Source organism: Tauraco erythrolophus, chromosome 4 (assembly GCF_009769465.1).
Source record: "Tauraco erythrolophus isolate bTauEry1 chromosome 4, bTauEry1.pri, whole genome shotgun sequence".
NCBI classification, from domain to species: Eukaryota; Metazoa; Chordata; class Aves; order Musophagiformes; family Musophagidae; genus Tauraco; species Tauraco erythrolophus.
In genome coordinates this window covers 66771868-66786456 of record NC_141468.1, presented here as the reverse complement: position 1 = coordinate 66786456, position 14589 = coordinate 66771868, and the positions used below count along the sequence as shown (strand labels likewise).

General features: G+C 46.3%; 1 protein-coding gene across 2 annotated transcripts; it reads right to left on the bottom strand.

Annotated features, from left to right (window-relative positions):
* Nucleotides 1-3541: 3541 nt before the first annotated feature.
* ADCK2 (aarF domain containing kinase 2) lies at nucleotides 3542-14338 on the bottom strand. Of its 2 annotated transcripts, XM_086610359.1 has the most exons (9): nucleotides 13545-14338; nucleotides 13409-13472; nucleotides 12542-12688; nucleotides 10876-11004; nucleotides 10138-10233; nucleotides 7250-7501; nucleotides 5632-5760; nucleotides 4930-4983; nucleotides 3542-3685 (listed from the first exon to the last, which is right to left on the bottom strand). In XM_086610359.1, the coding sequence occupies exons 1-9, from the start codon at nucleotides 14336-14338 to the stop codon at nucleotides 3542-3544; spliced, it is 1809 nt and encodes a 602-aa protein (XP_086466485.1). The 2 variants fall into 2 exon arrangements, with proteins under 2 accessions (XP_086466485.1, XP_009977805.2); XM_009979503.2 differs by having other exon boundaries at nucleotides 13409-14338.
* Between the last annotated feature and the right edge of the window lie 251 nt (nucleotides 14339-14589).

Genomic DNA, 14589 nt, shown 5'->3' with positions numbered 1-14589 from the left:
AAAACCCAACCCTGCAGCAATGAGAATGTACACGCTAAAATACAATGTAAATTATCCACTGCAGTTTTCATTATTAACAACTGACTCTTGCCAGTGTCCCATTGCATGTGAGTTGCAGAGATCCCTAGAGAAGTCCCCGCACGTAAGACACAGTTGTGCTGCTTCTTGCCAAAACTGCTGTAGAGGGCAGGGCAGGGATCCAGTGACATGAGAGATGCTTCGGAAAACCTGACAAGACAACTTGGAACTCTCCAGCTTGGGCTTCAGGTAAGTGTAGATCTCCTACTGTCAGGGCATACATACTGCTTGTAATGCCTAGGCCACTCCCTAGAGGGGGAAGGATTTAAAGAAGCCCAAAATGCGAAAAAGGGTTTTTTGGCAGCAAGCCACCCTTTCTAAGCATTGTGGTGAGAAAAGCATCTGTTCTCTGAAATACCTGTCTCTGGAGAATCACCAAACCCAATGGTGAGGCTGGGTGTCTGTTTTGCCTATGACCTTGCTTTCAGGCTGGCACTCTCCAATAGCAGGTAATCTTATGTCAGAATGATACTTGGATATCTTTGCAGGTAGGGCACCTGGTCAGAATAAACACTTTTTGTTCACCATGAATAAATGAGAAGAATGCTACAAAGACGAATTGGTAAACTGACAGTTAACAAACTGTAAGAATCCAAGGTAGCCAGTATAGCTACAGGAGAAGAGTTCCCCATTCAGGCTATAGGCTAAAACATATGGAGTTACCACCTGGAGTCCAAAATGCAACTTGCTCTGACTCCCCTCATTACTGACTTCCCTTAAGAAACCCTGTGATGTCAGCCACTCCCATAGACAAGCTACCAGCTTCTCCCCTCTCCTGAAACAAAACAGTAAGGCACATCAAGAGACAGTCTTCCACAACAAGGGAAGAAGAGGGATTTTTTTAATACATGGTACTCTTGAGGAGTGGAGGTCCCTTCTTTCCCATAGGGGAGGAGGAGGTTATGCTTGTCCCATCCTGAAGTGCTGTCCCTCATATCATCAGACATACAAAATACAGCAGCTGTGTCACAGAGAATGCTATTATCTGCTTCAGGTAGCCAGAAACGTTACTGTTCTTTTCATGGAGTGTTTAAGAAAGGTGAATGGACATCACACAATTTATTTGCTGGAGCAATAAGAGCTATAGCGAAGGATGTTCTTGTTTTCCACAAACTTATGCTAAAATGCATATAGTATTTTCAATACCTTGTTTTAAGTAATACCAAGAACCAAACTAGATACAAAATGTAAATGTTTTTGCCTGACATTCTGTGTACACTTAGAAACATGTTACACATTTGCTGGTATACCACTCAGCAAAAAGTGTAAATATTATAAAAATTCATCCCTTTTACAGGAACACAGCACCAGTGATTAAAAAATAAAATTAAGAAAACTTGTAAAAGAGAGCTCCTTTGAACTTCTGCCAAATCTTTGGAATGGCCAGCAGTTTCTTAGCAATAATCTCAGGCTGTGCCCCTCCAGAGATAACTGAGAGGTTATGCCTTCAGCTTTTCCCAAAAAAGACAGTAAAAGTTAAGTCTCTCATCCAGACATTTACAAACTATTGTAAGGCCTTAATAGCTAAAAGGGGGTATTTTTAATTTTAAGATCCATAATATGCATGGACCATCCCGAGATTTTTGTTTCAGACAAAAATGGAAAAGAAAGATGAATCTATATATAAGGTGAAGGCTTTGACATTGTGTTTGTTGAAATTAAGGTCTGAAAAAATAAGTTGCTGCATATATGGAAACTACATGTGAAGCACAGTTTTGTGTTTTAGACATGGAATTCTGTCATTTGGTTTAAGCTCTGTTTAGCCTCTGGAAAAGTTGGCTGAAATTTGTTCAGCAAGAGCATGGGTGGCCGTACCCACGACCTGCTGAACTGGTGGACTCAGCACAGGCTGCGCACGCCACAGAGTGCTGTGCCTGGCACCTCCACCCCTCCAGCTGGTGGAAATCAGAGGGGGCTTGCACACTACTGATTGAAAACGGGTGCTGGCAGCATATTGAGGTTTTCTTTAATGTAAAGTTTGGGAGTCGCTTGCTTTTCTTCTTTTTTGAGTTCTCTTTTATGCAAAATCATGTGCTAGTTAGGACAACAGTGTACCTAGTTATGAGTTTAAGTCTAACTAGACGTTAAGAAATAAGCCTAAAACTTTAAAGATATTAAATTCTATTGCTGCTTTCATCCTTAAACATTTGGAAATGGAGTACATAATGATTAAAGGGAAGTACCTGAAATATATTTGGCAGAATCTAAACTTATTTTTCAGACTTCCTTGATAGATCATTAATCATTATTTTATAATCACCATAAAACAGCAGATTGTCTGCTTATGTACTTTCTCTTCATTGCTTAACCATCTGAAAACAGACCACTGCAGAGACCCTGTGCTGCTGCAATTTCACATACAGTATATCTGGGAATATATTTAGTATTACAGTATTTCCAATCATCCATAGACATGTTTCTCACTATTTAAATACAGCCCTAACATAATTTTAATACTACTATTAAAATAACCGACTGTAAAAGCCATGTATGATCTGGATCTTTTGCTGGCTTTATTTATTTTTAAACAATGTGTTTTCCATCCATTAGGAAAACACTTGAACTCCTTGTTTTGCAAACTACTGGCAACAAAACCCAAGCATGTTAGTGAAGGTTTTGAGTTGACTAGAGTGAGGCTAGGGGAGCAGGGGGGAGGGTGGTAGGAAGGAAGCACACAGAGAAAAAAAAGACTTTTTTTAAGGTTCAAAAAAAACCCTAAGACCAGTACAAATATTCCCAAATGTTGTTTTTATTATCGAATTAGCTTTTCTGCCTAGACAAATATTTTCTTTTGCTGTTTATAATCCAAACTCCTATAGTATTGTGCTAGAGTATGGAAGTTTGAAAAGTCAGATTGACTCATCTGTTTTTATCATCCAAAATGACTAAAACCAGACTGCTCTATGCAGGATCTCAGGCCACTTCTACAATAAAAGTAGAGGTTAAAAGTACAAAAGACGTAAATGTTTACTGGCTTTTTTCGGCCTGAATTAGTTGCTTAGGTGGTGTTAGAACATCATTTCTCATACCACAGTGACAGGTAAGTCAGTAAATTAACTTTAAATATTTAACCTGATATATTTCAAAACAGACTTGATCAATGAACATATTTTTAAAGACTTAGACAAGTAAGACTGCTTTTCTCATCAAGCTGCAGTGATCTTGTGCACCTGAACTACATGATATGTCCGTTTAAAAACTACCAGAGCACATTAGCTCATAGAACTGTGTAATGAGTCAGAACTTTCCGACTGTGCAGTCTTACTGGTTTCTGGAACAGACCTTCTAACCATCCCATGCCTGGTGCTTGGCTGAAATGACTGAAGGCAACATTAATGGAGAGTAACCACTGCATGGCATTTCCCCAAGATACATGCGACTTCTCACCTTCAGCTTCTCTCTCTGTCAGCTCAATGGCAGCATAGGTAACCCTGCACAGTGAGAGGGCAGCAGCCACAAGAGTCTATTCGAGGACAGAAGCTGCAGTTTTGATGAGCAGTGGTTTGGCTGCCTCTAGGATGTCCAGTTCAGGGTCCAGTGAACGACCAAGACCTTCCAGAACCATGATGGCAAAGATGATGGAAGCAAAATTGCTCTCGAGCTTCACCTAGAACCACAAGCAACTGAATGAACTCAGTGGATCTTTTTATTTCTGAGACCATTCCACACAGGTACTGGCTCTGGCTAAGCTGAGAGGGAAGGGAAGAGGCTGGGGAGAGCACGCACACATCTGAAACCATACTGCAACTCCATCACTTGGAGTTTCATAACACAGTGAAATCCAGCAGCAGGCCTAAAACTAAGACAACAGTTTCAGGGTAAGTGCCCTAAGGGAACCAAAGGGTTTGTTTTTCAGCTCCAGGAAGGGGAATTGGATTTTTTTTTCTTCCATACTGGAACAGCAGGAGCTTAGGAGTGCTCACCATTGCTAGTGCAGCGACAAGCTGCAGTAGTGTCCAACGTACTCAAATGCATGAACTTGTGTAAGGGGGAGCTCACCTTCTGAACGGCCACGAATGACCCCCACAGATCACAGAGGAAATTACCCTCTGCTCTGCCTGTGAACAAACTACTCCTCAATTTCCAGCCAGGCACCCCGATTGTTTCAAGGCATACCAGGGCATTAAGAATTCATGGGAGCTGGGAGGACTTGCTTTGTAAAGGCCTAAAACACATTTCATGTTATTTGAAACCAGCTTAATGAGGCTTAATGACAAAAACCTCTAACTAAGGAATGTTTAGGGGGACCCTTTCCAGGCTGGGCAGCCCTGTGGCTGACAACCTTGTCATCTCCTCTAGTTCAGGCCACCAGAGCTCTGTTGCTTTCCAAAGTTGTCTGCAACTGTGGAAAGTTGTCCCCCAAATACTATCAGCTATAAGAAGGAATCTGTTCTGTGAGCAACTCCTTACTTTTGAGGCCTCTAACAAACCAGTAAAATGGCCTAGTGCTGTTACACAACCACATATCAGGAAAGAAGTCCAGGGAAGAAAGCATGCAATGATACACAAGTGGAATATATGTTAGATTTCATTTTCTGCTTCTAAGGGATTATAAAAAAAGATAGGAAAAACTATGTGTTAAAGCAACACTCCTTTTAGTAAATAATATCAAGCATTAAATGCAGTATTAAGACAAAACCCAACAAAACAGAAATTGGTCTTGGTAGGGTGCGTATCAAGGCCTGAGACATAGCATGCCTGCAACACCTGGATGCATTCCTGCAGTCCCTCTCCTAGCAGTTCATTTCAGAAGTCACAGTTCCCCTTCTTGTCAGCCCTTCCTGTTCCCAGTAGGTCTCCCTCCCCAAATGAACTTCCAGCCAGTGAAGGCAGACAGTGACAGGACCTCACCTTATGGGTCATCAATAGTTTAAAGACATTTGAGAGGAGATTCGCCACCTGAAGCTGGAATGCAAAATGAGATGTTAAACACTGATCAAAAAGATACTGTGATCAAGAAGTCTGAGCCGCTGAGTGACAGGCAGGAATCTTCTAAGCGTTTGTTAGCATTTGGTTCTGGTGGTGGGACAAGGTTATTGGGCTGATAACAGCTAAAATCAAAGTATGATCCCCCCCACCCCGCCCAGGACAAGGAGTTCAGCTGTGACCCACGGTTACAGTTCTGCTTACTTGCCAGCCCGGGAAGGCTGAGAATGTCTGACCTCACAGCAGTACACAACATGCACCCATTTGCTCAATACCACCACACTACACTCTCTGAAGTGCCCAGGCTGGCCTTAGCTAACAGGATGCAAGCTGTAACATCAGGCTCAGCAACTCCTCACAGGGAACTGCAGATGTTAGAGATTTAAGAAAACAAACAAAAAAAACAACAAAGAAACTCAACAAATAACCCCACAACCAAACACACATGTGGTGCTTTAATTAGAAGAAAATAAGAGAGGATTTTATGGACTTTTGCTGCACCTGAGAGACTGAAAGCGCCCAGTACTAACTGGTGGTGCTGATGAGATCAGAGCTGGCCTTTCCACACGGATCATTCTGAAAGCCAAGTTGCCCTGAATTACAGGTAAGTGAAGGTGGGACACTTGCCTTTCCTAGGGCAATGGTGTTCCCCCGGACCTTGGTCACTAGTTCCGCCATCTCGGCTTTGAATCGCTCAATATCCTGGCACTGGTTAGCACGGGCATGGTGAAGGATCAGTTCTGCTACTCTCTCCCCCTGTGAAACAAGATGAAAAGGAGAATCAGAACTTGATCACTGGTGCCAGCAGGCCTACAGGCAGCTGCACATCATCATCACTGGAAGGCCTCTGCTGCACAGGTTCCCTGGAGGAAGCGTACTGCAAGGACAACTCCCAGGGCCATGCTTTCCCATTCCAGCAATGGGGACCCAGCAAAACAACAGAAGCAGGTGCAGGAGGAGAACGGGTCCGAAAGTCTTAGCTGATATCTGGCAAAACCACGCTTATTTTTCTTGCAGGCCTTGTAGGATAGAATACAACACAGATCTCTCTCAGACAGTCAGGAGAAGTTTCAGGGGTAAAAATAAAACCCACAAGATGCATTTTTTTCTTAGCAGAGGGGATAGCGGTGTAAAGAAGGGCATGTATTAACCTCCTTTATAGGCTAAGTCCAACCCTCCATTTGCAAACTGCAGAGGAAAAGCAAGCTGATCCAACACCAGCAGATACTTTGTGAGAAAGAGGGGGAGCCATATCCAAGCTTCACTTGTGAGAGGCTTTATAGTTCTTCTTGGAAGACGTGTCTGACAGCAATGTACAGAGCCAGAAGCCCCAGGTTTGGCAGCGAGACTTGGTGTAAAAGTTTTTCACCTGTAGATCATGAATTGCATGCAGCCTGAGCCACGACGGACTTGTAATCAAACGTTTGCAGTTTTGCTTAGTAGCTGAGAGTTAAGTCTGGCAGCACAGGATGGGCCTGAATACACGGTTTAGCACTGACTCCTCAGTACACTTCGGCAATTAAACAGACCGAGTTAAAACGTGTCCCTTTTGAGATATGCTGGTGAGCCATCCAACCCACAGCTGAGAAACAGCAACATGCAAGTGTGAGCACAGCTACTTGTTCTCAGAAGGAACAGGAGACATTAGTGCTGGATTCTCTAGTCCAGCCGAGAGTGTATTTTAACTAAGTCGGAAGGAAGATAAAGCAGTTCTCCTTACGCAGAGGAGCCCGGCAAAGGCCAGAGCCCCCCACCTCCACCTGTTTTGCCTCCTCTCCTCTACAGATGCTGCTACAACAGCAAAATGGAGGATCGCATATGGGCTTTCCAGAAGCAAGGCTGCAGAAGGGAATGTGTGTGGAACATCAAGATGTTAATCCATTCCCTCCTCTTCTCCAGCAAAACCTGGCACATTGTGCAACAGTCTCAAACCCAAGCGGCTCCCAGGCAGTCCTAACTTGCATCAGAAGCACTCCTAACTAGGCAGTGGCAGCCACTGCTTCCCGTTTAACTCTAGGGGAGTCACCTTCTGTTCCCTGGGCCACTGAACTCGCTCCACTCTGGCACCCTCCTTGCTGTAGCTCAGCATCTTCTCCCTGTGTCTGGCACTGCTTCCATGCTAGCAAGTCTCTCCTCTCTTAGGGAGGATTTTACGGGAAAATGGAAAACTGTCATTTTGGCCATCAGACTCTCCAGCTGTCTCCCTTCCTCAGCTCCCTCCCCAGCCCCATGACAGAGGCCTCACCTGGCCCTGGACCACAGCTGTGAAAACTGCCCGGAAGTTCTGCATGTCAGCGCTCTGCAGCTCCGCCACGATCCCCGCGTCCAGCAGCACCAGGCAGAGCCGCCTGCGGGGAGGCTGCACTTCCACCACCAGTGTGTCACACAGGTCCACAATGGCTGTCTGCTCCTTGCAGCTGGTGCTGACGTGGGCTGTGCCTTGAACCAGGATGTTCCCAGGGTGCAGGTCAGCATGGACAAAGTTGTCAACAAAGACCTAGAAGATGGACAAGTCTTAGAGCGGCTCATTCCAACCAAACCTGCTGACTCCAAAACTCCCAGGCAAACAGCAGAGGTTTGTTTCTGGTCTGTTTGCTGTCATTACTGATGTACATCACCCTAGGCAGCAACACAGCAAACAGCTTCTGCTGGAGACCAGCTGTGCTGAAATGTCATGGGTGCTACTCACTCTAGGGGAGTCAGCAGAGCTGTGTGAAGCAATCCCATGTGTTTGCTAGAGATCAGGTAGGATGGCCAGGAGTCCCAGCAGGGAAAGGTAGTGCTCTTGGGCAATTAACTCTAAACTGGGGACACACTGGTGGGCCGTGGCAAAGAGTAATGCAGTAAGAATAGGCCATTTACCATTCAGTGGTATGGGTTACAGTGAATGATTAAGCTTGTGTAATCTGGGACATCCTGCCACATTACAATTGTATTGAAAAGTAAGGAAAATCAGTTAAGAGGAAACAAACGTACGTAGCACTTCTCTGCCTCCGCTAGCAGTTAGCACCAGAAGGACTGGCAAGAGGGCAAGCACAAGACAGTGCTTCCCCACTAACCCTCCTGGCCACCCAGGACTGCAGTACTTCCCACCCCAAGGAGGTTATGTTTGTATTTCATGGACTTCTCCCATGAATTTGTACAATTGCCATGTAAATAATTAGAGCTATGTGAAAAAAATATATTTTTTTTTTTCAGGTGTTGCCTGAAAAAATGAACTCTGATCATTTTATGACCTCCTCATTGTTCTGAGAAACTATACACAGTAGATCCATATTCACTCTCATGCACTCATGACTGCGTAGATCTGTCATAAGCTACTAATTTCTCTCCTTTTCAGAGTTAAGAGTCCAAATTATTTCACCATTCCAGTATGGAAGCCATTCCAAACCAGTAATCATCCTGGCTGCCTTCCTCTGCACCTCTTCTAGTTCTATTATATCCCTTGAAATGGAGGGTCCTGGACAGTGAGGAACTGGACCTGCATCAAGTATTCAAGAAACAGGTATTTGTTTTACTTACAGCCGTGTTGTTTCTCTGCTCTTTAATTCTTTCCTACTCCTAAAATTTGGGGGTTTTGCTTTGCTCCTAACCATTGAATCCAATGTTAGTGTAAACTATTCTAGTTGCTTTTCTGAGTGGCAAAAGCTATTTCAGAGCCTGTCATACATACTACAAGGCATCAGAACAGCAGGCCTTGCCATCACCCTAGCGTGATGTTACAGTTATGAACCGAATTTCATCTGACACTTACTGCCCACGGACTCAGTACTATGTGGTTCTTTTGCAACTCTTCCCTGCTAGTTCTTATGGCTCCTCATGAGACAATTGTGTCAACTCTCAACACTGCTTTCCAGATCATTTGTGATTATTTCAACCACAAAAGAACTAGACAGATTTAGCCAGAAGCTGAATCATAAGCTGAATCTGGACAGGTTTGATTTCTTCACTCCATATTTAGTTCTTCCTTAAAAGAAGGAGTTTTGGAGGAAGGGTCAATAAATGAAGAAACACGCTAGCTGTGTTCCCTGAGTCACATCCATAGTCTCTGCAGAGAGCATGATATTTGCTAATTACATTGCATTTTATAGCACTTGGGGGCTGCATCAAAAGGAGCGTGGCCAGCAAGTCGAGGGAGGTGATTCTGCCCCTCTACTCTGCTCTCGTGAGACCCCACCTGGAATACTGTGTTCAGCTCTGGAGTCCCCAGCACAAGAAGGACATGGAGCTGCTGGAGCGGGTCCAGAGGAGGGTCACGAAGATGATCCGAGGGCTGGAGCGCCTCTGCTATGAAGACAGGCTGAGAGAGTTGGGGCTGTTCAGCCTGGAGAAGAGAAGGCTCCGGGGTGATCTTATTGCAGCTTTCCAGTACTTAAAGGGGGCCTACAGGAAAGCTGGAGAGGGACTTTTTACAAGGGCATGTAGTGATAGGACAAGAGGCAATGGATTTAAACTGAAAGAGGGCAGATTTAGGTTAGATATAAGCAAGACATTTTTCACTCAGAGGGTGGTGAGGCAGTGGAACAGGTTGCCCAGAGAAGTCGTGGATGCCCTGTCCCTGGAAGTGTTCAAGGCCAGGCTGGATGAGGCTTTGGGCAACCTGGTGTAGTAGAGGGTTTCCCTGCTCATGGCAGGGGGATTGGAACTAGGTAATCTTTGAGGTCACTTCCAACCCTAACCATTCTATGATCATTGATCATTCAATCATCACTGAGAACTAGTGGGTTTCCTGAGCAAGGCACCAATCAAGTTGCATAGCAGTACCCTATTGTGTTCAAGCAGATGGCCCTTTCACAGTGGAAAAGGCTCTCTGTCAAAGTCTACAGTGGTGGTGTATCTAGCCCAGGCTTTACTCGAACCTTGTGTTACATTGCACACGAAGTACAGACCCTCCCTCTGCCAGTTCAGGAGCTGCACAGTGCCCTAGCAGCCCAAGTTCTGGGTTACCGTGAGATACATGGCATCCACAGGCTGACTCCAAAAGGCGCAGCTGTATCTTTGAGTCCATGGAGAGAAGGGTAGGAGATGTGGGAAGCAAAGAGGTTCTCCCTTTAGCCATATCGTCTTATTACCCCAACTGAATAACTTCTGCAGGAAAACAACCTTCACTTCCAGCCTCAGCCAAGTGCCTACCATCTTTAGCAGCATGTCCATGCCCATCTTTGCAAGTCTCTGCCTCAGCTCTGTGGCAATCTCTGCATGCAGGTAGTGCGAAATAGGCTCACTCTCCTGAAATAAAGACAGAGATGGAGTCAAACACACTCTGTGTCCCACTTTCAACTATACCTTTACCTAGGTGCCGAGAGTTGAGGGAAGGTGCGAAGAATACCCTAAGAAAGGACCTGCTTAGTAGAGGCTGTACCTACTGTGATGGAGAACATGAGAGAAACAAGGTTTTGTTCTTTGGAAAGGGTGTGATACAGCCTGGAGCAGAAATATACTTGCCAGGATCACACACAAAAAACTAAGGCTCATAGTAGCTTTGGTCTATGACTCAAACAGCCCCAAGGGAAGTTAGGCAAGCATCAGAAAGTGTCACATTGCTGAGCTCCTTGCTTTGACCCACCACAGAGGAGAGTTGGAGCATGGTGTTGGTTTGCAAAGCACACAGAAGCGCATGGTGGCTGGACACACTGCTGGTCTGCTTGGTTTCAGGCCAAGTGTTCACTTCTATATGGAGTGGTCTGCCACCTGCCTTCTGGGATGCACTGTTTACAAACAAAGAGAGCAGAGAGACACTGAGGAAGGACACCAGTCTCTTTAAGCAGTTCTTCTGCCTCTGATTCCTCCTTCTCAAAAAGCATCTCTTTGGCATATTCTCCTAAGGGCCTTCTCACTGCTACCGCTGTTCCCAGACCCTGTAATTCTTACCTCAAACGTTTCCACTAGAACATCTCTCGTTACCAAAGGCCGAAGGGGAGTTGGAAACTTCACAAAATCGACATCTAGGAAATTTTGTCGGAAGCGCTCCAGATTTCTGGCTTCATAGCGTAAGTCAATCTCAAGGGAGAAAAAGAAAAAGCAGGTTGGAAATTAGATGCAATTAGGATTCCATCTTCAGGATCCTGTATGAGAATATGACTGTACGGTGCAATACTCAACACCAACAAAACTAGTTAGAAAGCCAGAATGAAAACAAAATAGAGTGGTGCTTCTCATGTGCTTATAGCTTTCCCGATGGAAAAGTAGAGTAACAGACTGGGTAATGGACGCCCCATAACCCAGCACCTTCGAAATACAGGTGACTCAGTATCAGCATGGTGTCTCAGAGAAGACCACGACTGCATTATTTTCAAGGATAAGACAGATCCTGAACCAAAGCTTACTGTCCAAATAGCAAGGCAGGCAGGCTGGGTAGAAGAACTGCAGCCCTAACCTCACTTTACAGATAGGCAGCCACAGCAGGAAGAAATTTCATGTAACACATACAAAATAATCTACTGTGCAAAGCCCTGGTCCCAGCTCTTCAGTGATCCAGTGCCTTGACACAAAAGCATCTCTCCTGATTACTGATGCTGCTCAAGGAGGTAGGATAACCTTGCCTCACCTCCCTCATCTGGCAATGGGAAATATCCCAGGAATACTTCTTGTTCTTTCAAAGAGAAGTGAAAGGAAATTCCAACAAGCCTATCAGATGCTCTCCTAATCCTCAGGCTTCAGAGCATCTACCAAAAGCTCTGCCAAACTAAACTGGTACTAATGACCTCAAGTCATCATCTGAATACAGTCAACAGCTGACAACGTGGATTTGCTGTGTAGATTTTTTGCAATAGTAGGAGAGAATTAAGGCTTTCAAAAGTTTATAACAGACTTCAGACTCTGCAATCTAGACATATCAATGAAATTAGCAGATAATGGTTCATTTTAATAGAAGCATGATCCTACTTAAGCCCGTAGTGAAATCTTTGTAAATTTGGTAGTAAGGATGTTTCAGTACTGTTTCTTTATAAGCCAGTAGCGAATCAGGACATGTTTTCAGATATATTTGCAAAGCTTAACTTTACCAATAGTATGAGTCTGATACTGATACAATATAGAATGTATTATTAAGTCATGTAAGAGTATATTAGTTATGCTGACATATATACACCTCTGTGCTAGCAAACATGACCAGTTAAGTACAGATTGAGAGCATATATCTAGGAGTAAAGATTAAAAACACATGCCTGAGCACTGGTTTTGAGAGATTTTTTTTCCTAAGGAGAGGTCTCTCACCAGCATTCATCTTTCACAATGCTGCAAAAAGGACTGCAACTATGGCTAACTAGCTGTTCAGGCTGTTCACTAGCAAACATACTCAAAAAAAGATTTTTAAATCTAATAAAGATCGTTAAATTTTTTATTGCTTTGCTTTTTTACTCTGTAAGCACATAAGCTTTCCTACAGTAACATTACGTGGCTGATTAGAATAAAGAACATAACTAAAGAACAAGCAATCCTTCATCTAACTCTCTAAAAAGTAGTGGTATGAACAGAGTTAGGACCAGCCAGTAGGAAAACAAAGGGCAGTTCTGTTTCAGTATGGCATGGCACGCACCTGCTGAATCATAAGCTTCTCAAACTCCTCCACAATCTCTGTCAAACTGAGCCACTTGAAACCAGGGAGAAGTCCAATGATGTAGCTACCCATCTTCATGAGGAACAGATCCATCTGGACTTGGTGGACTAGCCCAGGGTGCAGGACCTGTGCAAGAAGGAGCAGTGGCAACATCAGCTCCCCAAACACTCAATTTCAATGAGCTCAAGTGATCCATTCCAAACAGACAGAACCCAGTCTATAAGACTGGGAGCTAACAAGGCTTCTGCTGCTAGCTGTCAGAAGAATTCACATTTTGCCATAGATTAAGTTGTAAAGAAACATTTTATAATTGTCAATGAAACATATCTGTGCTGGAGACTACAGCCTCACCCAATGCCATTTTCCACTGCTTTCGCACTCCTGCTCTCTCCCTGCCACACAGTACTGACTAGGACTCGAGCAGCTCGAATGTAAGATTTCTTTTAATAAACTTTGTTGGAAAGAACTTATCTGTTCCAGATTTCTATATGTGAGCAGAGAGGAGGATTCATTTTCTGGAAGGTGGAACCAAGTTTAATATTCATTCTTTTAATGTAAACTGGGCCCTTGCAGGCATTTCTGGTATCCACATGCCACGTAAAATGGTGCCACAGGCAGTATGCGTACTTGAGCTCTCCAGGCTGGGAAGAGCCGAGGCCACCGCAAGTCTGGACTGCAGATGCTGGAACCAAAGCACTACAAAAAGACACTGAGGGAGACAAGTATTCCTCCTCTCACTCTACCTGGCCCTCGCCAGCCTACTCATCTCCATTGGAATTAAAATCTCATCAGCTTCGTCCAGCACGCTCCATTTTCACACATCCATCGGTCAGATGCATGACTTACTTTAATGGCTACAGGCGTCAGATGTCTGGCCGATGAAGGATGTGCATTCAGGAGTGGTTTGGCCACCTGCTCCATAAGGGGTGTCCCACTCACAGGACTTCCCTGGGACCAGTCTGCTGGGCTGAGCTCCTCCCGGCTCCTCTCATCCAGCATCTCCTTCCTCTTCCTCAGCCACCTGAGGAGGCCTCTAAAGCCTGACACTTCCCACGCTTCAAAAGCAGACCTTAACTCTGAGTGCCGCGCTAGCTCCTTGGCTTGGGAGCCGGCGATCGCCGTGAGATCAGCATAGGCTTTATACACCTGGGCGACGCAGCCCGAGCCGACCGGGTCCCGACTCTGGAACTTGAGGATGCCCGTCCAGTCCTCGCCGAAGGCCTTCCTTAGGAGCTCGTCAGTGTGGCCCCACGGGTGCGGGCTCACCTCAACGTGCAGCTTTGAAAACTCATCGCAGAAGGCCTCAGAGAAGAGGTCCCTCCGGGTGCTGGCCCACTGGCCCAGCTTGATGCAGGTGGGGCCGGCAGCCTCGGCCGCCCTTCGCAGCAGCCGCAGCCACAGGGCGCTCAGGCCGGGCCACAGCCGGCTCAGCGGGTAGAGCAACAGCAGGGGGCCGAAGCGCAGCAGCAACCCGCAGGCCCGCACACCCAACCGCAGCACCAGACCAAAGCGCCGCAGCAGCCCCGGGGGCGCCGGCTCCGAGCCGCGCTCCCCGACCCACACCGGTCCCCGTTGCCCCGGCCTCTCCTTCCACCCGCTCCCAGTGGGCACCGCCGCGGGCACCGCCAAGGCCACCGCGACCCAGCGCCCGGCACGCCGCCCGGCGCGCCCCGCCGCCGCCCCACCGGCCAGCGCCGCCCTCGCCCCGGCGGCCCGCCCGAGGAGGAGGAGGGGGCGCGGGAGCAGCCACAGCCGCACGGCGCCGCCCGCCACCATCGCCCGCCGCCCGCAACGGCCCCCAACGGCCGCCGGGGGGCGGGGCGCGGGAAGGAGGCGGGCGGAGCCAGCCAATCAGCGCGGGCAGACCTGGCGGCGGCCCGCCCCTTAAAGGGACAGGAGCGCGAGCCCCGGTGGAGTGCGAGGCGATTCTTTTTGCTTTTCAAGATGGTACCTGAGGTCTGTGAGGGAAAGAGCTTGCCTGAGTAGGAAGGTCCTCTCAGGGTCTGGCTATGCTGGAGGGGGACAAA

Coding starts and splice junctions, on each gene's coding strand:
- ADCK2 (XM_009979503.2), bottom strand. CDS start 14,338: ATGGTGGCGGGCGGCGCCGTGCGGCTGTGGCTGCTCCCGCGCCCCCTC. Junction 11,005..12,541: donor AGAAGCTTATGATTCAGCAG/GTGCGTGCCATG, acceptor TTCTCCCTTGAG/ATTGACTTACGCTATGAAGC. Junction 5,761..7,249: donor CAGCTGTGGTCCAGGGCCAG/GTGAGGCCTCTG, acceptor CTTGTTTCACAG/GGGGAGAGAGTAGCAGAACT.